We start from the raw sequence: 26,322 nt of genomic DNA on the forward strand, positions 1-26,322 counted from the left end.
TTAAGAAAACCCCGCCCAATTCTCTTCGACAGTGAGCGATTCAGGCCTTGTGTATATTATTGTAGCACGGTAAATGTTACAAAATGGCGCCCTCCAACGTGTGGCATGTTTTAGATTTGCTCCATTTGTACCTTCGTTACAAAATGTCGCACAGCGTGTGGGGCTTTTGAATATTCCTGTATCTTCAGTTTTTTTTCAATATTATTAGTTGTTTTGTACCCCCCTGTATATGTGGTTAATTAGGTCTGTATGTTTTGAACCATTTTTTTGGTTAAATTGTGTATTTGTTTTATCCAATTTTTCATTAAATCAACACTGCTACTATTTTAGAATTTTTTGCAAAGTATTTATATGTATTCTTTTTTAGTCTTCGTAAAATTACGTAGAAATATTTCCGTCTACTTTCTGAGATCAAAATAAAACGTATTTGGAATGATATAATCATTCTGCGAATTTCTTTTTGTCGGTATTCTTAATGTGAACGATATTAGTTGTTTATTTTCAGACTCGTCTATTTAAAGTAAACATTCCATAAGTGAGAAATGAATTTTGTTTATGTCCCTAAATTAATTCGTATCTAAACGATGGCTTTCTTTGCAGTTCAGTCTTATTTGTTGATAGAACCATAATAATTATATTCCTCAATGTGTTTATTTTAAATAAACGAAATGGCTCTTAGCGTTCGGTATTTGAAAAATCAATTAAGTGAATTTTATTTCTTAACCTTGATTCATGGTTTTTATTTGCGGCACACAGCTGGGAATTATACCTATATACAGGCTGTCCCGACCTACGTAATTTTAAAATGTGTTATCTGGATTTTTGCAGAATACTTTTTTGGGTGTTTTTGATATAATATCTGTTATCTGTTAAATTTTCTTTTTAATTTGTTTTCGTTTATTTTAAAAATTTATTTTTTCATAGTTTAACTTTTTCGTACTTTGAAAAGAAAATTTTATTTCCTGAAAAGGAAAATGCTTTCTATATTTTACAGTCCATTGTTCTTTTGTTTTGCATGTATAAGGAAGTAATGATATGACTTCGTTTCTCTCTGCCTAAGGCGTCTTTGTTGAGAATATAGAGCGGAAATATTGTTATTCTCCTTCTGTTATGTTAATTTTATGTCTTTGTGTGGTCAGATGTAGTAGAAGTATGTTTTTGGTACTGGAATTTATTGTTATTTGTGGTTTTACCTTTTTTTCTCGAGATGTCCTGTAGGACGTACAGGCACGTGGCCTGTATTATTGTATCTTGAGTTATTTGTGTGGATGTCAGACTGTTGTATACGCAGCAGCTTTCTTTTTTTGTCGTTGACATTTTTGCGGTCTTCTAATAGTTTATTAGACCACATATATCTTTTTGCTTTGAGACTTTTGGCTAAGGCTCAAAAGCTTTCATTTATTATCTTGTGTTCATGATATGGCACAAGTGAGGTTGAAGTAGTTTGCTGTTGTCTATTGTGACTCTTTGTATATACAGAGGTGAAACAACCCGCTGCCGCCTATTGTGAATTTATCTTTTATCTTTATGTCGACGTTAAGACCACGTTTGTTTAACAATTGAAATAGTTCTGGTACTACCGTTGAATGACCCACTGAGAATTAAAGTTTATATTATTTTGACTCTGTTAGAGTTCTGCTAAAGAATGGTAAACATTTCTTTGTGATTTGTATGACGACCATATTGGATTCAATTAGGTGTCAAAAATGTTTTACTGTTCAACTTTTTTTATTGTTGTGGTGTGTTACATCCAACATCACGATTTTTTTTTATTGACGATGGACTGTAATATTTTTCTATTTCTTTGGAAGATTGTAATAATTCTTCCGTTCCTTTTAAGTCTTATCGTAAGTTTTTGTTTGTGGAAGACTCCTACGATTTTTTTTTGTTTCTTTTGGAAACATCAGTCTTAGACTGAACTGTTTGTGTAGCGATTGTGGCTTGTATGCCATATACCCATTTTCTTTCTTCTTCTCCAAGATGTGTATTAACGGTTTGGATTTATTTTCTTCTTTTCTCCTTTTGCCAGTCTTCTTGCTTGGAAATTTTCCACTGTGATCAATCCCAGAGGATATTCTTATGGAACTATTGGCCATCCTGTCTTTCTTCTTTTGCGTTAGTTTAATTTTCAACCAGTGATTGGAAATTCATTCATGTCTTGACTGTCATAGTCAACTTTATTATTGTTTGATGCTATTTAGGTTGTCTACCTAGTGGATAACCATAGCGAAACTTGCTAAAGCTACTTAGTAGGCCACCCGCCTTTGTTGAGCTGAAAGCATCCCTCTTTTCGCTTTCAGAAACTTTAACACTGGTCTGTTCCACACTTTCGGTTAGGTTAGGTTAGGTATATTTATAGAAATCTGCCATTGGTCGTTGTGCCTAATAGCCAACGAACTGTACCTGATGTCGATTCATCAAATCGAGCATCCAGTTTAATTTTGCATGTAAATATGTCGTGATTTTTGTTTATATTTTTTTGTTTTATTAAGATCTAGAAGCTTATCAACCTGTCAGTATTTCGTCGGATAATTCAGATTTGTCTGAAACCGAATAAATCGGTTTTCTTAAAATTTTAATACCTTTCTTCTAAAATGTTTAGTCCATTCTTAAATTTTAATTTTTTAGTTGATTCCCTTTACGCCTTGCGTACTTAATCTTTGCTACCTTCTTCAGCGACTATTCAATCCCTCCGTGGCCCGTGTACAGGAAGAGTTGCGCTAACGTGAACTTTATCCTGGAGAGGATTCGTTTCCTTTCCAAATTTTTTTGGGCGTGGGGTCAGTACAGCACTGATACCCTAGTACTTAGTACATTGAATACCACTTTGCTTCGGCAAATCTGTCCCTTAGTGCTTCTTTCCCTTCAGGAAGTTGACACGTTTCAATTTTTTTTTGAGCTGTCTCGACAACCCTTGTTTTATGTCGGTGGTGTTGACTATTAGTCAGGGAGCATCCTGCTATAGTCAAGTGGATTAGTGGACCTATCCCTATTCCAATTAATAATTTTGTGTATCTCAGATGTTGTCGCAAAGAGACGAGCCTCTGGAAGTAGTGTAGGAGACTCCGCACGTCGATCTCCAGAGCAACTCAGTTTGGCTCGCACCCCAGTTCGTTGAACTGTTTTACTTTTTATTATTATAATATTGATCATTTATTGTGTTCAATATGTCTATATATATATATATGTATATATGTCGTATTTCTTTTCGACATAAATTTTATTTTTATCTTATCTTATTCCACTTCGGTATTATTCTCTCTCTAGTTTGTATTGATCGAGATCTTGAGTTTGTGCTACCCCGACCAAGAACCTATATTGATTTTAAGGGTGTTTGCAAAATTTAATCTCATTTTATTTTTAGAATGCCTTGGTAGAATGTGATATTTTTATGCTTATGTTAGTTTATATTACAATAAATTGTACATACCTTTAGTTGTCTTCAAGTGGATACAAAATTCAATTTATCTTATTTTACGGATTTATAAATCCAAGTAATTTTTTTGGTATCTATACCAAAGATATCAAGATTCCTCTGTCTAGTTACCAATGATAGTTCATTATAGTATCTGTTCATTTGCCTAAGTTTTACTCTTAGTGTGAAGACCTTCGAATTTCGACTCTCTATTCGAAACCCTCCAAAATAATGTTTGAAAAGATTATTGCTGTCTAACATCCTATATTCTGAATGGCCAGACACTGAGGAAGGCTAGGGATGAAGTAAGCGGATTCCCGCTAGTTGACTCGTCGGAATGATAAGCCATTCATAATTGTATTTCAGTAATAAATCTAGAATAACAGCCTCCCGCGTCAGGAAACTTTTTTTTAGTTCTCCAATACCTGTTTAGTTATGTAATCTAGAATTATTTAGACCCTACCCGAAGTTGACCCTACCCGAAGTTGACCTACCAATGTTGTCCCTATTATAGGCGGATGATACACGTTAGTTATCACAAATTCTAGTTGTCATACTAATAACTAAACATCAGCCTTTTTTTGTTTCTAAATATAGATGTGTCTTACAGAAATTCTGATGTCTACCTCTCCCAGTAAACTTATTAAGGTTTGTCTTTGTAGAACTTTAATGTACCCAATTTTGAACTATTAGTAACTCTTTCCTTTTCTTTGTGTATTTCTAAATGTGTCTATAATGACGCGCTGCGTTATTACCTTATGTTATTCGTGGATTAAGTCATAGATGAAAGACTCTATGCTTCCGAACAAACGATGACACATTTGTATTTTGTATCTTATGGCGTTAATGATACGATTGTATTATTATTCTTATGTTATTCGTGGATTAAGTCATAGATGAAAGACTCTACGCTTCCGAACAAACGATAACATTATTTTTTTTTGTGTTTTATTGTGTTAGGTCTCATAACGACTACGCAGTAAATTATCTGTTTTGTATCTTGGTGACAACACTAGTATGTTTTGCTTTATATTACTTATGAAATTTCAAATAATAATATCTTAATTATATTGTTTCGATTGAATGCGAGCATTTGGTCTCAAATAATGATTTGTAGATATGTTTTGTTTTATTCCGCTTTGTTCATGATATTGGTTATAGGTGAAATACCCTATGCATTTTGAGAGTGAGAATGCAATTTTTTTTTTGTTTACATTTTTATAGTTGAGTCATAAATATTCTATGCGTTCTGTTTCGCTTTGTTCTGAAATCTTTGAGTTGTTCCCACGTGAGTTGTGAAAGAAGGATTCTGTGAGTCCAGATTGTAGCTACATTTGTCCATTCTGTTTGTCTTACCTCTCCGTATATCTATTTCCACTTTTGAAAAGGTTAGTATGGTGTGCCACCATGCCTAGTCCGATTCCACGCTGGTACCCAGTTGAAATCGTGGGGAGGGCTGTGTAACCGTTTCAAAAGATTTAAAAGAAACTCATTATATATTTCGATTATTTTTTTTAAATAAAACTTCTAACCCCATCTATCTGTCAAGTACCTACTTGTAGCCGACTCAAGGTTTCTTCTGTAATTCCCAAATATATCCGGTAGATGAGCATATTTTTCAACTTGTCACTCACGCCCAATTTCCAGATTCAGGCGCCATGACAGCGCTTCGCCTTTTTCTGTTAAGACCGTCCAACCGTTAAGACGTGTTTTATAAAGTGGGTCTCAATTCAGAGGTGAGTTAATAAATCCTTTTCTTGTCCATATTTCAGATAGATATATTATTTTTTTAGACCCTTATTGGAGAGGCTATAATGCTGATATTATATTTCTAATACTCGTCGCAAGATAGTATTGCTATGGAGTTATTCCAGATCATGGCCCAGTAGCAAGTAGCAGTATCTTTTTATGGAATCCCTAACCCCTCTTATCTAGGATGGTGGTGATTTGATATAGTATGTAGCTGAATCAATTTGGTGACTGATTAAATAAGAAGAGAAACAGAGCAGATTAAGGTTGTACCAATTTTTATTATACCTACTTTCAAGACAACAGAAATGATTATGAACTCAAAAAAAAATGAAAATATAGTGAAGTGTTCTAATTTAATTTAAAGGTTTATTTTCTTCATTGTTCCTAGTTGATAAATAACTATATTATTTTCAATGTAAACAAATTTCGAAATTTGGGGTTAATATATATATACATTCATTTTCTTTATAACCAATTCTTAATTTAATACGATACAAAGATTTTTTGTTTATGATAATGTTAACATAAAATAATATTTTGGAATCCCTTTGGGATAACGTAACTTTTAATGTTTTCTTTTTGTTCATTACTAAGAAATAATAAAGAATAGTTTTCTTGTAAACTTTCAATAAATCTTAATTTTTTTTTTGCTCTTCCCCTTTGAGGATAAACCAGGGGTGGCGTCCAATAATAAATTATAATTTCATATTATCTATATGTTTAAGAAAACCCCGCCCAATTCTCTTCGACAGTGAGCGATTCAGGCCTTGTGTATATTATTGTAGCACGGTAAATGTTACAGTATTATTCCTTATGTATGCTGTAGGATCACGTTCCAAGTTGTTTTGTTCTATTTGGTCGATTGTTGAAAATTTCTTATGTATAAAATGAATGGATTTTTATTGTTAGTATTTGCGGCATTTTTTACCTCCATGGAAATTTTTGGTAACTTTTACTTTATACTTTCCATTTTTTCCCATAGCAGCTTTCCCATTATTTTCCTGTAGGATTTGTATTTTAATTCTTAACTTACAAATTAGTTTATGTAGCAGATGAATGATCGTATTTTCCATGTCATTCCCACTATTTATTTATAACCAACTAGGCTTTAAATGTCAACACATGCTAGGATTCCATTGATTTTAAAAAGGCTTTAGATAGTATCCAACACTACTAATTAATTAACATTCTAAAAACAAAGAACATTGGTGCTGGTGACATCAGAATACTAACAAATTTATATTGGAATCAAGAAATCACCATATTATATTGGTGTATATTGTCACTGCTGCTATTAAACATAAACAATGAAGCCATTTACAAAGAGACTCTAGAAGAGGCTATAAAGAAACAATGAGATATTAAAATACTGAAGGTATTTAAACGCTGGTGCTATCGTAGAGTGCTGCGTATATTGCGGATAGACAGAGTTACCAATATTGAAGTCATACGCAGAGTTAATAAAAATGAAATATTTTGGGCATTTCATGAGAAGATCAAGATACAGACGAAAGTAAGCCGTAGATCAAAACGTTACAGGAAGATTTTAAGGAAATCCTATTTCAAAGAACTAAATAGATAAAAAGAGAAAAATCACACACTATATAGCAATAAAATAAAAAATTAACAACAGGGATTGAATTTTACAAAATACACAAGGAAAATAAATTCCCGCAGCTGGCTGTATACCATGTTACCAGCTGAAGTCCGTTTGAAGAGGTTTACAAGTACCCTCCGGACGCTGGTACTCACGTGAGGCATGGTTATATGTTGCCTGAAGTTAAATCTAATAAAATATTAAACATCATTCATTTTTAACAACAACATGTACATTTTTGGTAACTTCAATTTTTGTAAAGGGTTTTACCCTAAGATTTGGTGGCTCAGGCATGTTCACCTGCTTTTAACCTGATGATGGAATTATTATTCCGAAAACGTTTGTTTTTTTAATGTAGCCCTTTTAAGGGTTGTTTAAATATGCCTACATACAAAGATTTAAACCTCTTTTTGGATTGAATTTTGTTATTAATTTTAAACTTACTGGTTTCTACTACTTTTAGTATAATACAAATATCTGCGTTTATTTGTGTTATAGTTTTATATAATGCTAACTTACTAGTAATTATTTAAATATATGTTTTACTTACCCCTTTCACTTCTCGAATCTTTAAAGGTAACGATTCTGGTAAGAGAAATATTACATAAAGTATTGCTAGACTAAACAATCCAGCTGCTAATAAGTAACAGGTCTCGTAACTAGTTGCATATAGCAGGTAAGAACTACAAAATGTTCCTAGGAAGGTGCCAATTATCATTACTGATTCATAAGTAGCCATTCTAAAACAAAATTTGTATATATATATATATATATATATATATATATATATATATATATATATAAATATATATATATATATATATATATGTATATGTATATATATATATATATATATATATATATATATATATATATATATATATTATTTATTACTATACATAAGCAAAGACAGAGGAAAAAGTCCCTATTACTTTTAAATAACAAAAAAAAAATTACAAAATTACAATTTTTGGTTAAAAGTAAAAACAATATTTAAACTATAATATAAAATAGTCAAGTTTGTTTTTGAACTCGTTGGTAGAGGAAACAGAGACAATGTTATCATTAAGGTTATTTTAGCACTTCTTCTTCTTCTTCTTTTGGCGTCATAACCCTGGATGGGTCTTTGCCTGTCTGGCTATGTCCTTCCATTCAGATCTCTCTTGTGCCCTTCTTCTCCATTGTCTTATGTTCATTGTTTTCAGGTCGTCTTCCACGTCATCCAACCATCTCGTTCTGGGTCTTCCTTTTTTTCGCCTTCCAATGGGCTTCCATTGTAACATTTTCTTAGTTGTTTTTGCATCGCTTTGTCTCTGCACATGTCCCAGCCATGACAGTCTTTGACTTTTCACAAATCTTACAATGTCATAACCTTCATTTAACTCATTAACCTCGTCGTTTCTCCTGATTCTCCATGTGCCATCTTCCTCTTGTACCGGGCCATATACTTTCCTCAGTACTTTTCTCTCGAATGTCCTGAGTTGGGCTTCATCTTTTTTCGTCATTACCCAAGTTTCACATCCATAGGTTACTACGGGTCTAATCAGTGTTCTGTAGATAGTCATTTTGGTTCTTTTGTCTAATAATTTCGATGTCATCAATCTTTTATTAGCATAGTATGTACGATTCCCGCTGGAAATACGTGCATTAATTTCGCTACTTACGGAGTTCTTCTGATTGATTTCTGTGCCGAGATATGTAAAGGCATCCACTCGTTCGATAGTATAGTTGTCTATTGTGATATTATTTTCATTGTCAGTTATTCTTTTGACTGTCATATACTTCGTTTTTGCTTCGTTTATTTTGAGACCTCTTTTTCTTGCTTCAGGATCAATTTGTTTGAACACTTCCATTAGTCGTGGCTTATTCCTACTAATGATGGCTACATCGTCTGCATATGCAGTAATTTGTACTGATTTGGTGTTTATATGGCCGGTTATATTGGTTTTTCTGATGACTGCCTCAAGAACTAGGTTGAATAGCATGGTTGATAGGGCATCTCCCTGTCTTACTCCCATGTTGATGTTAAACAGGGGAGTCAGTTCTCCATCTACTCTGACTGCGACTTTTGAAACCTGCAACGTCATTTTTATGAGGCTGATGTATTTCTTAGGTATACCTAGATTACAAAGGTCTTCCAGCATTCTGTCTCTTTTCACACTATCAAAAGCTTGTTTAAAGTCTATATACATATTATCTAGGTCTATGTCGTATTCATAAGCTTTTTCTTGTATCGTTCTTAGTATGAATATGTTATCTGTAGTGGCTCTATTTGGTCTGAATCCATTATCCATAATCCATTATTTTAGCACTAACAAATTTTATTTGGTGTAAAGTTCTGTCTTGATCTTGTAGAGAAGCTCTCCTTTTTAAGATTAAACTGGTGACCTCTGAGGCGTTCATCTTGATTTATGGTAAACATTTCACCAAGATTTCACACCTTCAAAAGAAGTTAGAGTAGCCATACTAAGCCGCTAATTACCTACCTACCTGCTTTACGCCGCGGTGTCAAAATTTCCTATAATAAAATTTGACCCTTCGATTACCCCAGGTACAAAGACAATTTGGTGTCGAAAGTTCGCCCGCCGTGTAAAAGGCGTACTTCAGTGTACTTATTGGGTTATTGAAATTAGGTTAGTGAAGTATCTCCACATGTTTTAAAAGTATAGTGGCAGCGTTTTTGTTATTATTAGTTAGTTCTTATAATAGACTATGAACTTGATAGGTAAACTAATCGTATCCATAGTGAACAAGGATGCTTGTTGTTGTAAGTTCATAATATAATTTTGTGGTTATATTCATTTTACGATTTCCCTTAAAAAAGAAAGACTTTAAAATGCAATACTATTTATCTGCCTAATCCAGACGTCATAGTTCTATAATATAGTTACCTATTAGACTACAAGTCCACGGGAAATTTTTAAGGGGGTCATATGACCTAGCATGAATCACATATAAATCAATCCTACAATATTTTACATTACAACTAATTTACAACTTTAGAAACTATGCCGCCAATTCTTATTGGTACATAAAGGATGGCTGTACAAATTAAAGGTTGCGGCTTAGATTTCTCACCCCTGTTCTAGCCTAAATGTAAGGCGTTCCAAAAAAAAATAATCCATATACCGATCTGAAATTTTATGTATCAATGCCATATTGCCGAAAGTGAGGGACAAGTTTTCCGAAAACAAAAAAAATTTCCCTGTTCTTGGTAATAATATTTTTTACGGCATTAGGTCAGAGGTCATTAAGTTATAAATTCCGTCAGTTACGTTTGTTCAAAAAGTCACACCCACCCTTCAGTAGTAAGTTTATCTGATCTGTAACTCACCTATACCTACCGATAAGAATTGATAAAAGTAAATTTAAAGTAAACCAAAGAAATTATCAAATGTATGATTTTTCGTAGAGTATCTTATTAGTATTCGAATTTTTAATGTTTGGACTGAGAAATAAGTAACAAAATGTTGTATGTTTGTTGTATTTTCCTATTATTGAGAACAGAAAAAGAGAATAGTTTTGATATGTAATTTTCTCTTCTCAACTGTTCACATGTATTTTGGCACGTTTTATAGTATATTAAATATGTCGTTTTATTTTGTTTTTTTTTTTTCTTAATATTTATAGGTGGGTATGTAGGCACACTAAATGTTATACCGCTGACAACAAGCAATTTGATTAACTCAGTCTAAGAGACTTGCACACCCCTTAGAATGACATTCAGGAATTCATTGGAGCGAGGTGTATTAATTTGTATTAATCAGGAACTACTATAAAAGCGCGGCGTTTCAAGGCCAAATTTCCCCTCATGATGGATACATCAAGTGTACAGCCCTCAGTCCCCGGCGGTTCCAATTTCCCTGACCAAGGTGGCGGTCAGAATAGTGTTGGAGCAGAGGGTGCTAAGAATCACCGGAAGAGATCAGGCCACCAAAACAAACGACAAATGCATATATGTGCCTACAATGTACAAACTTTATCAACAGAAGCATCAATGATAGAACTGGAGAATAAACTACAACACATAAAATGGGATATAATCGGTATAAGTGAAGTTCGACGTCGAAAAGAAGATCAAATAATACTTAAGTCTGGAAATATGTTTCATTTCAGAGGAAACGAAGATTCATCTGTTGGAGGAGTGGGTTTTTTAATCCATAAAAAATGGGTACCAAACATAATCACAATAAAAAGTATATGTACCAGAGTCATTTATCTTATTTTTAAATTAAACCCAAGATACAAACTTAAAATTATACAGGCTTACGCACCAACTACGAGTCACCCGGATGAGGAAGTTGACCAATTTTATGAAGATATCAGAGAAGCTATACAAACTTCAAAAACACATTACACATTGATAATTGGAGATTTTAACGCCAAATTGGGATTCAAACAAGATGATGCAGAATCTGCTATGGGAAACTTTGGATTTGGTGAGAGAAATGAGAGAGGTAACAGGCTTCTTGACTTCTTACATCAGGAAAATCTCTTTGTGATGAACTCATTCTTCGGAAAGAAACCCCAACGTAAGTGGACATGGAAGAGTCCGAACCAAAGAACAAAAAATGAGATTGATTTCATAATATCAAATCGGAAAGATATTGTTCAGGATGTAACAGTATTGAATAAATTTTTAACAGGGAGCGACCATAGACTAGTTAGAGCAAAAACCACTTTTAACACTGAAGTTGAAAGAACAAAAATGATCCTCAAAAATAAAAGTGGAAGGTGGCTGTTCCCAGAAGATATAACACTTTACGAAGAAAATATTAAGACTAGTTTGGATACACACGACTTAGAGAATATCAGCATCAATGAAATGAACAATAATATTACTCAAATATTGAAAGAAGCTGAAAAGAAATACTGTCCTCGTCCTGAAAATAATAACAAAAAATTAAGCCACAACACAAAACATCTTCTAGAGGAAAGAAGAAAACTTAGGGAAAATCAGGATCATAACCAAAATGAACTAAGAATTTTTAATAAGACAATTAAAAAGGAAGTTAGAAAAGATCTGAGACGATACAATACGATGGAAATAACTAGAGTAATAGAAGAAAACAAAAGCTTGAAAGTACTCAGACAGAGCATGTCCATTGGAAGAAAAAACGTCCACAAATTAAGAAATGAACAGGGGCAAATCATTGAGGATAGAATTCAAATTATGAATACGATAGAGAGTTTTTATAGACAACTATACAAAGAACAGCAATGTAACCGGAGTGGATCATTACCAAAGATAATCAATCAGGGATCTGAAATTTTACCGGACGTAACACCCAATGAAGTTCGAAGGTCAGTGCAAGAAATGAAAAACAATAAGTCCCCCGGAGGCGATGAAATAGTGGCAGATGCCTTGAAGGTGGCTGGAAAAAGATTATGGCAGGTCCTTGCCAAACTATTCACTAGATGTTTGCAGGAAGCAATAACACCAACCCAGTGGTATAACGCAGAAATTATCATACTTCATAAAAAAGGGGATGCTACCGACCTCAGGAATTACAGGCCCATAAGTCTACTTTCACATATTTATAAACTATTTACAAAAATAATTACGAAACGACTAGAAAATAAATTGGAATTTTATCAGCCCATAGAACAGGCGGGTTTTAGAAAAGGCTATGGAACAAACGATCACCTACTGGTAATAAAAAATCTTATAGAAAAATGCACTGAATATAATAAACCACTAGCTTTAATATTTGTCGACTATGAAAAGGCATTCGACACCGTAAATCAACAAAAAATGTTGGAAGCCTTGACAGAATGCCGAATTGACTATCGGTATATAAATATAATTAAACATATATACCAAAACGCAACAGCCAGTGTTAGAGTGGGTGATCGTCAAACCCAGAAATTCCCGATACAACGTGGAGTACGCCAGGGGGACACCATATCGCCGAAACTGTTCACTACGCTTTTGGAATATATATGTAAAAGGGCAAAACTGACCGACAAGGGCATAAACATAAACGGAGAAAAGATTAGCCATCTAAGGTTTGCAGATGATATTGTACTAATAGCTGATAGGATAGATGAGGCCAAAGAACTTTTAAATCAGCTCTACCTTTCCTCGCTAGAAGGGGGATTGAAAATAAATATATCTAAAACCCAGATGATGACAAATCTTGTAGTCAGCGAAGATATATGCGTAGGAACAAGATCCATAGACCAGGTAATGGCCTATAAATACCTAGGTCATGAGATTCGCATAGGAAAAGATAACCAAACCGTTGAGCTTCTCCGTCGTATAAGACTGACTTGGGCAGCCTTCGGCAAGCTGAACCATATTTTCAAATCGTCTGATATACCAATATGCCTTAAAAGAAAAACGTTTAATCAGTGTGTTTTGCCAGTGTTAACTTACGGTGCCGAAACGTTGACCATGACAAGGAGAACAGTTCAAAAGATCCGTATGTGTCAAAGGGCGATGGAGCGTGCTATGTTGGGCGTTTCACTACGAGACAAGATCCCAAATCGCCAGCTACGACAAAGAACAGGAGTGGCTGATGCAGTAGAGAGAGTAGCAACACTGAAATGGAACTGGGCAGGTCACGTGGCTCGAATGACAGATAATAGATGGACAAAGCGGATACTGGAATGGAGACCAAGAGATGATGCCTACCAAAGCAGAGGTCGTCCACCAACACGTTGGACTGACGATCTAAAACGTTGTCATAGGAATTGGATGCAAGAGGCACAAGATCGAAATAGATGGAAAATTATGAGGGAGATTTATGTCCAGCAGTGGATAAGCGAAGATTGAATGATGACTATAAACTACATCAGGAACCACTATAAACGCGCTCCAATGCTCCAGGCAATCCCTTCCCCCTCTATAGCACTTTGATGCGCTTTGGAAGTCTGCGATTGGAAGTCTTGGGTACAAGAATTCCAACACGATATCCTAACCCGATCAATTAAGGCTAGCGTAAGGCGCCCTTTTTCTGATTTCTCTAGTGATGTATCATCGAACTGAAATTGCTTTTTCGGGCCTCGAGTCTTCGCTCCAAACTGCACCAAGTTCGGCAACTCAGTGCCCGAGGATATGGGCCCTTCGTGCCAGATTTTGGGGTTATGTTAATTTTTTGGGTGGCTATCGCATTTTTGTTAGTATTTTTTAATTTTTTTTTTGTGGCCGAAGCCTTGTGATTATTGGAAGTATGATGCTGTTTATCAGTCTTATTTTCGTCTTTATGCTGTTTGCTTTATCTGGCTTTGCAGTTCCTTTCTTTTCTTTTAGAATATGATTGTTTGTGTCTTCTCTATTGATTGATAGATAATCAATCAATCAATCAATCAAACAATCAACAGCAATCAATCTATGAATTGATTGCTATTTTTGATTGGATACACACCATTCTTCAATATTATCCAATGCTGTCTGTAGATTGTTGACCGCTACTTCTAAGTTTCTGTGTTTGGCCACAATTACTGTGTCGTCTGCATAAAGGCTGAGTAGTGTTTCTGGTGTTCTTGGAACATCTGCGCTGTATATTCTGTACAGTAGCGGTGACATAAGTTGCTTTAGGTATTTAATAATATAGTTTATTTGAGAATATCGGGAGCAACCAATTTATGCATTCTGGCACTTATCTGGTTTTCGCAGTTACCGTCGATATAAATGGAAATCAAGATAATTTAATTGGGCAAAAAAAATTCAACATGTATAATCTATTTAAAATATCTAAATTAAATTAAACATATAAACAAATTTTGTTAATTACCGTATTCCTCTCGTTTCTGGCGTGGATATATCATTAAGGTACGCCAAAGTTATTGTAAAATACGTTGTAAATCCCCCAGTAAACATTGAAGGAATCGAAGCAGATAAAAATGCCCACTGGGTTAAATTTCGGAAAAATGTCAAAATTCCAAATACCATAAAACTTAACATTTGTCCTATAACAAAAAATGTAATTATAATAAATAAAAATCTCTAAATTATTACAAATAAAGGCCAATTTAAAAAAACCGCAACAATAAAAACATAAACTACTATATGTAGAAATATATAGATGTGTCGAAAAAAATCTTAATTATTATAAGCCGTGGAATCATATAAATACACGGCTCGGCAGTAGCCTAGAGCTCATGCTGAATGACGTAAAAATTATGGTTTGACATTACCAGTGTTAAGTTTGGTTAGGTCTATACGTAAACAAATATTTTTGGTAAAATTAAATAAAAATGGTAATAAATACAGTAATTATTAATGAATATCGACCACAAATAACTATATACGTTACAAAAGTAGCAAAAGTGTTAAAATGTAAAACCCCAGTGGTTGGCTGTATACCATATTATGGTATTCAACCAACCACTGGGATTTTTCCCTTTAACTTTGTAATAACTGATGACAGTACCTATATTTAAACGTGTTTTAGACTATTAAGTATTAAGTATTAAGGTTGCTCGTGTGAGTCCATTTCAAACTAGCTTCTTGTTCTTCTTTTAGTGCCTACTCTTTTCGAATATGGCGATCATTCTGGCTATAATTATTTTATTAACTGATGCTTTAAATAGACTAGTTGTTGTGTAGAACCATTTCCTCAGTATTTTTTAACCATGATATTCTTCTTCTGCCAATTCCTCGCTTTCCGAATACTTTGCCCTGAAGGATTATTCACAGACTTACTCTCGCGTTACTTAGGTTAAGACAGGTTAGGAAGACAACACTCAGAGTTTTTCTAAACTGTCTTAATATACATTTGAAATACATCCACTTTTAATGAGGTTTACACAAAAAATGGTACAGTTCTAGTTATAAGAAAGTCTCTCTTTCTCACTTAAATTGTGTGTGACTGCTTTTTCTCTATTTTTCTATGTTTCTATGTTCGTTGTAATTTTGTAATTTTGTCTTTTGATAATAATTTTCTCAACATTGACGAACTCACAAATCTTTAACTCATTCCTAAATTTCTACGGAAATTACATCAAAATTAGTTTTTTATTCTCTCATGTGTTCATTATCAGTTATCAACACATCTATAAATTTAATCAAATAAAAGGCAGATATCAAGCACAGTTTTTTTATTAAATCTTGCTCCTTTCGCTCTCAGAGCATCTTCAGGGGCATTTCATCAAAAATGTAGGCTATCCAGCACGTCGATAAATGTTATATACATTAAATAATATATTTACATAAAACTACCACTAGATAAAGGGCAAACAGTTTATAATTATTTAGAAACTACATTGTGGGTGACAGCACGAGAGAAAATATTCCTAATTCTCTCATGCCAATTCCAGAAAATGTGATGGCGTCATTTATTGATAATTAGACCTAGTGATGGTGAAACGAAGTCCAAAAATAGTAAAAAAATAGTACCGAAAACTGTATAAAGACTGACAAGAAAATATGTCTGACGCATATTTTTAAAATTACAAAAAAACGCTCCAAATACCGTTCATATCTAGCAGACCGCATATGGCAGATTTTAATACTAAAAAACAATGTATGAAGTTTAAGGTTAACCAATGCAAACGGTAAATAATTACATGCAGCAATAGACAATATAAATGCTAAATGGAACTGGAATGGAACTCAACTGGAAAACCTACATATCGGCCAACTGATAAACTTAAAACACCCTGATTGAATGACTTTTTCGTTTCAAAAAAAGTTGCAACAAATTTTATGAAAATAGAAGAACGGTTCTAATACTACTAATAATCGGTAGGCATATTATACTAAGAGAAAATAACAGACCTTAAACCTTAAAAATAACCTTAGTTTTACTAATAACAAAACTTACTGGAACAATTTTAGATAGGAGTTAAGTGACAGAATTGACCTAAACGTAGAGATCGTGCAAACACTCCTGACCACGGCGCAGTAGACGAAATTTGGTTTACAATAGAACCTTTCTGCCTTTACGTGAATTTTGACCTCGCCTTCGCGCAGCTCCATGGTCAGGAGTGTTTGCACTATCTCTAACAATCAAAACTAATGAACAACTCGCGAAGAAGCAGTGAAACTAACTATAAATATACAACAATCTGCATGGAACAATACCAAACAAATTATAAGAAAAACTAAAAGTCAAAATTATCACAAATAAAGTCGAGAACTAGTACAATGAAAAATAAAAGCCAGGAAAACTTGGCAAAGAAGAGAACTGTAGAAAATAAGAATATATTAAACGACCTCGCCCAACAGTAAAAAAAATAGATATAATTAAAAACGAGTTAACAAAATAATACCTAAACGATCTGACAGATGTCCAAACCATTGACTACTCGTTGTGAAAATGTCCAAAAAAATAATAAATAGACCAACACAACATATTAGAAAACAGAATAGAAACATGGGGACGTAACGGAAAACAAAAAACAAATCTGTTCGCTTCATACTTAGAAAACGTATTCCAAAATCACGAAATGGAAAATAATGATCAAGCTGAAAACGATGATGATGAGAGTACTGAATAATTAAATACGAGTACTTCAGTACTTAAAAAAGTAGTACTTAACTAAAGTAATCAAAAATATCATCAAACCCAAAAAGGCTACGGGATTTGACTTGAAACCAGGAGAGATACTATAACAATTACCTATCATGAAACTCACAAACCTTATAAATCTACAAACCAGCATTTAAATTATAGCATATATATTAATAATGTAAAAAACAGCTGAACTAATTATGATTCCCAAACCAGAGAAATCAGTAAATTAATTAGAATCTTACAGATTAATATCGTTGCTCCCAATTATCTTCAAATTATTTGAGAAGATATTACTACAATACAACCTATACTTCACCAAGGAGAAATTATTTCCTGCCATCCATTTGGATTCCGTAATAAACGCTCAACAACAACCAAATACATTCCATAACAAATATTATAGAGAAATCTCTAGAAGAGACTAAAATATGCTTAGCTATTTTCCAAACATAGCAAAAGCATTCGATAAAGTGTAGCACAGAGGCTTGTTGAGATCCCTGCTCATAAGTACTTCTTACATTAAATGTCCCAATTTGTATTATTTCCTTGGATTGTTGCCTTTCTTTTTTGCTTATTTTTCCGTTTTCCATAGTCGTATTTCTTTTCCTCGCCGTTTCGGTTTCATACCTCCTCAATTGCCATTTTCTACTAGTTTTTTGTCAATTTTACTCTGATATTTTCTTATCATTGCTGTTTTTCTTCATCCCATATCGACTCCTTCTCGATCATAATCAACTTCTTAGAATATGTTAAAAATATTAACAATAATGAAAAATAACATATGTAAGTAAGCACTAAATACTTTTCCAAATAATATACAAGTATGTAAATGCATAATTATTCGGATCCTAATGATCTGTATAAACTTTTAAAGAAAATTAATAGCAATTAAGAATAATTTGTCAACGCAATTATCGATACCTAATACATTATTTAAAAGACATATTACGAAAGCAATTTCATTGACGTTTCAGAATTTATGTAACTATCAATAAGCAGCATTTTCTTTTACGAACAAAGATATAACAAAATGAAATCAAAAACCATAGTTAACAGTTTATATAAACTTTTAACCTAATGCTCGAAAAGTCATAAAGGGGTGATAACAAGACTAAAGCCAATTTATATTTACCTCCCATAACCATTAATAATACTGGTTTTCTTCCGTTAATATCGGACCATGCACCAGCCAGCATATTTATAAATACAGGAATAAGTGCTGGAGGTAGTTCTGTAACCATTACAATAATATTGGCTGCTCTTTGAACTTTAAATTCCAACTCACTGGTTTCTCCTTTTTCAGTTACCTTTCCTAAATTCCTGCAGTCTGTTTCGTTGTAACCCAAAATTGTGTAACAAGTTCTATAGTAGATGAAGTTTGTTGTAATGGAAGCTGAAATATGATTTAGATTAGAAGATTTGTAATAATTTTTAAAAATCAAATATGAAATGATCTTTTAATCAAAAATATTTTTTTTATCTTTTGATCGTCAATTTCAAAATATAATTTTTGTAACAGAAATCCAGTCCTCTTAACATAATTCAGTTCCCTTAATAAAAAACTGCTTATTTTGTGAATAGATTGCGATGTGAAAATGTGAACTTGTGAACTGAAAATATGTACTTATAGAAAAATATATACAGTCGTCACTGAAGGTAACGTTATATGTCAAATGTAAAAAAAATCTTTACATTGCCAAATAAATCACTAAATTCAAAGAAAAATTGCATGCATTCTGTATGCGCTTGTTTAGCATTTGAGGGATGAGGGGGTAACATAGACCGCTTAGTTTCTTTAGTTTATTCTGCGTGTTTGTACTGTACACAGTTGGATTTGTGCGAGTAGTCAGTGTTAAACTTCTTTTTATTTACTGAGTACAGTTTGGGATCGTTAAATTCTAAATTGAAGTGAAAATATGGGTCGAAGGAAACTCACGCAACAGGAAAAAGTTCGTGCTTTAACGTTACTTAAGAAAGTGGACTCTGTAATTACCGTATCACGTGAGAATGGTGTTTCAAGAGAGGCAATCTATCAATTGAAACGGTCGGCTGCGTCGTTGACCTCAGGGACTCTTCCGGAAAGAAAACCTGGTTCTGGACCTCCTAAAAAACATCATTCAGGACTAACACCATCATCAGGCGTGAAGTAATGTTGAATTCTTCCATAACTACCACAGAACTCAAAAATAAACATGCTGATCTCCTTCAGAAGTTCGAAGTGCTGCAAAGAAGCCCTTGCTAACAAAAGCAATAAAGAAAAAAGATTAGATACTTGTAAAAGGTATCAGCATTGGACACCTGAGCAATGGAAAAAAGTCATGTTTAGTGACCAAAGTACGTTCAGGTTAGTAATGGGAAGCTCCAAATTTGTTCGTCGTCTAAACACCGCGTGAAGGTGCGATCCAAAGTTCACAGTTAAAACCGTTAAACATCCTGAAAGTGTATTAATAAGGGGTGCGTTTAGTGAAAATAAAGGAAGGGCAGGGTTGTATTTCTTGCCAAAGAATGTTACAATGAGGCCAAGTAACTATGTGACAGTTCTAGAACAACATTTATTGAACTTGTGGGAAATTTACGAATGTGACTTCTTTATGCACGATGGTGCTCCTGCTCACAAGGTCAAGACAGTGTCAAAGTTCTTGAATGATCACAATATCAACGTATTGGAATGGCCAGGTAGCTCGCTTGATCTTAATCCCATCGAGAACCCTTGGAATATGATGAAAAATAAGGTTCAAAAGTGTCGATCAAGTAACATAAATCAGCTGAAAAAGGAGTTGAAGAGATTCTGGGTGACCATGGAAGAAAAATATTTCTTGAACTTTGCTCAATCCATGTCCAAACGAATTAAGCTTGTCATCGACTACAAGGGTGATATGACAAACTAAAATTAAGTTGTAAAATTAAAATAAATATATCCTGATTTATGTGTTTTATTCACTGTGTAAAGATTTTTTTTGCCGACACTGTACATCAATAAGCATCCTTCAATTTTTCTAGTGAGCCAATCCTGAAGTAGAAAAAAACTAAATAAAATAAATTTGGGTTTATTTTTAACAAATTATTTTTATAGTGTCAGTTTTACTTCTTACGTCATCTGTTAAGTGATGTGAATAGCATACGAAGCTTATCTGCTTATTAACTCTAAAACTTTATTGACAAGTTACGCTAGAATTAAATAAAATGTTCGTTATATGTTAACATAATACAAAAAAACGATTTAAAAGATATAAAGCTTGTATATATACACTGTGTCCGTAAAGTATGGAACAAATTCTTTTTTAGCTAAACAGAGCATTTTAAGAAATAATCCTGAAACCAGTCGATTTTTGATTTTAATTTACCGTATGTTAAAATAATATTCTAATATACAGGGTGAATTACTTTCGAGTAATGACGTCACCGTCATTTTTTTTAAATGGAACATCCCCATTTTGTCTCAATTTTCGAATTACTCTAGTTGAGCTGATTCCAAAAATGTATCACATCTTGATTCAAATTGGTACAGGGTGGACAAAAATACAATAGTTTTGTGTGTGCTCATAAAGTAACGAGTTAGTTAAATTACCAATATCAAAAATAGTTATTGTCTAGCGGACAGAATATGAAAGAAATTATTTCTTATCAATTTAAAAGAAACATAGTAGGCTATGTTTTTGTTAAATGTCATTATTTTTTGTTTAATAATTTATTGATGTTTAGTGACAGTTTAGTACTACAATATTTTCTGTATTTGTGAATGTTTTAATTATTGCTTAGATTTAATTTGAAGTAGAAATGGAGTTAAGTGTAAAGCAAAAATTGAAATACTTATGATGATTGGGTATGGAAACAGATCACGAACTCAGATGGAAGTGTGCAATTTGTTTAATGATAAATATCCAGAAAGACCTATAACGCGTTCAACAGTCAGTAAGATTGAAAAGAAATTTCGAGAAACTGGTACGGTTGAAAATGCACGGAAATCAGGTTGTCCCTCTGCAAATGCTGATACAGCATTAGATGTTTTACTTAGTTTTGAAGAAGATGCGCACTTTAGATATGTAAGACACGCCATTAAAGCTTCTGAAATGGCATCCTTATAAAATCAAACTTGTGCAGGAATTAAACGAAGATGATCCCCATAGAAGAATACAATTTTTCGAAGCAATGATGGATAACGGCCACCGAGACCCTCTCTTGGTACAAAACATTATTTTTTGTGATGAGGCCACTTTCACGTTAAATGGCGAGGTTAACCGTCAGAATTGTAGATACTGAGCAAAAGAAAACCCCCACTGGATGCGTGAGCATCATACACAATACTCGCAAAAGGTAAATGTATGGGCTGCAATTGTAAGAAATCGATTCATCGGACCATACTTTTTCGAAGGTAATTTAAACGGGGCAACGTACCTTGAGTTTTAAAGGGGGTATCTCGTACCTACTTTACGTAATTTGTTTCCCAGCAGACGTAATCCTGGAGGTTTTGATGAAAGTTTATGGTTTCAACAGGATGGTGCACCTCCACATTATGCTGTAGATGTTAGAAGGTACCTAGATGAAATTTTTCCGAACAGGTGGATTGGTAGACGTGGAACTATTAAATGGCCAGCGAGGTCACCAGATTTCAATCCTTTGGATTATTTTATGTGGGGCCATCTGAAGAATGTTGTATATCAAACGAAACCAGCAAATATTCAAGAATTACAACAGAGAATTCGGACAGCAATAAACAATATTTCTCAAGACACAATAAACAAGGTTCAACAAGAATTTGTACAACGTTTGGGTTACTGTCAAATACAGCAAGGGCTGCAATTCGAACATTTATAAAGTCATGTATTTCATCATATTCTGTCCGCTAGACAAGAAGTATTTTTGATAATATTGTTAATTTAACTAACGCGTTACTTTATGAACACACACAAAACTATTGTATTTTTGTCCACCCTGTACCAATTTGAATCAACATGTGATACATTTTTGGAATCAGCTCAGCTAGAGTAATCCGAAAATTGAGACAAAATGGGGGTGTTCCATTTAAAAAAAATGACGGTGAAGTCATTACTCGAAAGTAATTCACCCTGTATATTAGCTCTGTTTAGCTAAAAAAGAATTTGTTCCATACTTTACGGACACAGTGTATGGTTATTTACTATTATTTAAGTAAAAGGGCAGCAGGGTTAGGAGCACAAAACAGGTCATTTCCCATGTAATTCTCCATAAGAAATTCTAACGTTCATTCTGGTCATTTTTGGCTCATTTTGTGGTCACTCTAATACTTGATAAAATACTCCAGTCTTCAGAAAAAAAATGCCACTAAACCTTTTAACATCATACGAACAAGCTGAATTTTGCTGAGAATGTCAATTTTGGGACACAAAAAAACAAGCAAAAAAGTTTGCCACTCCGGCCCTCGGGCTTTCCCCTAAAACAACCGCCTCGGGGGAAAACGGGAATCATCGATTTATTAAGATGTACGCTGTAGAAAAAATGTTTCAAATAAAAACTGTAGCTGAGATAATTGTAAACAAAAATGTTCATTATCATTTTTCTGTAAAATGAACCGTTCTCTCAGAAACATTGCTTGAAGCGACCGGCGATTTTGAATGACGGTTACCCGCGTGAAATGTCATGAGATTAATAAAACTTATGAATTCCATTGACCCATCACTATGGAATTTCCATTATTAGAGCCTAATCTTCAAAACTTTCGATTTTAGGTTTTGGCAACAAATATGAGGCATTGTAAATATTCCTAAAAAACTGAATTTAAACATTTACAATACAAATGACCTTTAGCTACAAATTCTACCTAATGCCGTCTTCGTAGAAACAATTCCCGTAACGTGAGATCACATATAAAAGAAGTTTCTTACGAAACCTTACCAAATTACCTGAAAAGAAAAATGTATACGTGATTGACATCAGCAAGATTTCTTAGCGCTCTCTATTAAATTCAGATAGCTGTGGTAAAGGAAAACATTTTTTTTTAGAAGCAATACAGATTGAGAAAGATGTGAGGCTGGAATGTATCCTGTCACCTACTCTGTGCAATGTATACTCACAAGAAATAATCCAGGAATCACTAGAACTAACTATGGTAAAAGTAAATGGTCGACCAATCAATAGTATAATTTTAATAGCAACATGTCTTGAGGACTTGCAAAAAATGGTTGACAGGATGGTAAAAATCAATGAAGATAGTGTGATACCAATCAATAGTATACGGTTCGCAGACGACACAATTCTAATAGCAAAATGTCTTAAGGACTTGCAAAAAATGGTTGACAGGGTGGTAGAAATCAGTGAAGAAAGTGTGTTGTCCCCAAAACATAAAAATTCACAATTTATAGTGATTACAAAAGCCCAACAGCACCAAGAGAGCCATTCATGGGGAACAAACATGAAAAATTCAAAAATATACATATGTGGGAACAATAACTAATAAAAATATGAGTACAGAGAAGCACTCAAAGCAAGAATAGAACAGACAAGAAATGCACAAACTAAAAAAAAAAGAATTTTGTAGCAGGGACACTACAATTCCTTTTAAAGATAAGTCTTAAGAGACGCTACGTATTCTCCATTTAATTTTATGAGTTGAAGGCTTAGACAATAAAGAAAAATGTTTTAAACGTATTAGAAACCTTTAAATTATAGACATACAGAAGAATATTACAAAGAAGTTGGGTGGATAGAGCCACGAATGTCGAGGTGTTAGGAAGAATGGGAACAGAGGAAAAGAATTTAAATACTATTAAAATTTGAAAATTGCAATATCTGGGACATGTCATGAATGTCATGGAAGACATGTCATATCATGGAAGATACAGGGAATCCTTCAGAATACAGGATAGAAGTAGTCGTGGAAGAAAAGGCATCTAGTGGATAAAGAATTTGAGAGCTAGGTTTAACTGCACTTCTGCTGATCTCTTTACTGTACTTAGATCTAAAGTGTAAATTGTTATGATACCCACCTTCTTGGAGCATAGAGAAGAAGATAGTTGATAGTCAGTAGCAGTTACGATAAAGTTCATAAACTATACAATATACTTCATTATTTTAGAAATAGTTAATTTATTTTTAATTTTACTATATATATAGTTTAATACATTCTTTACAATACTCACATACTAGCAGCATGCTGAAAAAACACAATACCACTGGAACTTCTATAGTAACTTTTTTATACCAAGCCATATTATATTCTACACAAAAAAATCTAAGAACTGAGCTACTAATTATTTCATTTAATAGAAATGTTCTACCCCTATCTGATAACCTACTAAGAAAAAGTTGAACGTAGAGATCTCTATTGTCTATTTTGAAATGTGTTGGCTTAAGTGATTAGATTATAACCATTTATATAAGGTGTAGGTAGTGTTTAAAGACCATAAAGAAATGATATTTTTAAAGTAAATAATCTATTTTGTAAACATGTATTTGTTGATACTCCCATTATTTTTGTTAATTTTTATGTTTATAAACTACAAGTATATAAACTTTATGTTCATATTTTTTGATTGTCACTAATTTTTCTCATGATTCTCATATAGGAATAATTTCTGATTATTAACGTTAGACTAAATAAACAGTTTCTTAATCAAATAATATGTTTTATATTACATTTTACAATTCATTAAAATGTTTGTGAAATGGTACTATTATTTTATCTATACGAGCCCGAGCAACTCAATGTTCAGACAAACGAAAATTTATCGAAAACGATGATCTTTACGATACTTTGCTGCGTTAATTGTGCCTTCTACCATCTCATATCTTCCTACATGCAGCCGCAAATCATAATTCCTTTGGGAAACTTCATAGTTCTTTTGAGGCAATCTTAATGGAATGCTTCATTTTGACTTCTGTTAACCCGTTTTCGAAATTCTCCCACGCAAACATAACATTTCGATTCATAAATATCACTCTGAATCAGTCATCAACGGTCCATGAAAACTTCAGCAATTGAAGCAACCGCTTCAATTGGGCAAGATCGAAGATTTCATGGACCATTGATGACTGATCCAGAGTCATATTCCGTGACGAATCGAAATTTAATGTTTGCGTGGGAGACTTTCGAAAACGGGTTAACAGAAGTAAAAATAAAGCATCTAACGATTATTTTGCCTACCACATAGGGTATTATTATGGGGGGTTGAAAATTGGGGACAGAAATTACAGAGATAGGGCAAGTAAAATAAATCGAAACGGCCACTCAGGGTTTATTTGGAGAACTGGGTTGTGGATAAGTGAACGACAAGGGGACTGAAATGGAACTAACTACCAAAATGAAACAAAAGGTGTGCTTACATGAGTCTCCTGGATAAGCAAAACACAAGAAGGTTCTCAAAGCTATTTAAAATGAACGCCGCTTTGAAGAATCTTCCTGCTGGATGAAAGAAAAGGTTCTTTCTTCCTAAAAACACAAAAAGGGGTTAGAATTTTTTTTTAAATAAACAAATTGGTTAAGGGAAAAAATTAAATATTTATTACTGTCTCACCACAAACAGTTACAAATATAAATAATAACAATAAAATACAAAATATCAAAAACAAACTTACTATGTTCTATTTGTTTACAAACTCTTGAAGTTGGAGATGCTACAAGAACTTACAATCGTTACTGGGCGATAATTTGTAGAGAAATAAATTATTACAAATGAAAAAATATCTTTTAAGTGAAACTATGCATAGAGGTTAACCTTTTTCTAAAAAAAACAAAGCAAAACAAAGATCTGTTGTTGTTGTTTGTTTGGGTTTATATGACTGCGGACACTAAATCCATTCGCCAATCTTACAATTTTTACTCATTTTTCATTAGTCATTGTTTCTTATACAATCTTATCCTAAATCTATTACTAAGTAGTATTGATCTCTAATACATAGTCGTTTTTTTTTTGGTAATTTGTTTCTAGTTTTTTTTTCTATCTATATTCTATATTCTATAAGACAGCGGCTTTACGAAGAGTGATGTAATTCTCTTTAAAATTCATTCGCCCAACTCGGTAAAAACCAAACGTATAAACAAGAATATTTATTTACCGCGCAGTATCCTAAAGTGGCTCTCGATCAAAGAATACCGAAGAAATATGCATCTGTGATATATA

General features: G+C 33.4%; 1 protein-coding gene across 1 annotated transcript in view; it reads right to left on the reverse strand.

The window, feature by feature from the left end:
• The window catches only part of LOC140437231 (probable peptidoglycan muropeptide transporter SLC46), a 46,113-nt gene extending 21,585 nt beyond the window's left edge, over window positions 1-24,528 (reverse strand). The window contains exons 1-4 of the mRNA XM_072526614.1: window positions 24,343-24,528; window positions 18,360-18,620; window positions 14,504-14,678; window positions 7,315-7,504 (exon numbers count right to left, since the gene is read on the reverse strand). Of these exons, the coding sequence (XP_072382715.1) occupies window positions 7,315-7,504; window positions 14,504-14,678; window positions 18,360-18,620; window positions 24,343-24,412 (696 nt within the window). The 5' untranslated portion in view covers window positions 24,413-24,528. The remainder of the gene's footprint in view (window positions 1-7,314; window positions 7,505-14,503; window positions 14,679-18,359; window positions 18,621-24,342) is intronic.
• Between the last annotated feature and the right edge of the window lie 1,794 nt (window positions 24,529-26,322).

Source organism: Diabrotica undecimpunctata, chromosome 3, assembly GCF_040954645.1.
Source record: "Diabrotica undecimpunctata isolate CICGRU chromosome 3, icDiaUnde3, whole genome shotgun sequence".
Classification (NCBI taxonomy): Eukaryota; Metazoa; Arthropoda; class Insecta; order Coleoptera; family Chrysomelidae; genus Diabrotica; species Diabrotica undecimpunctata.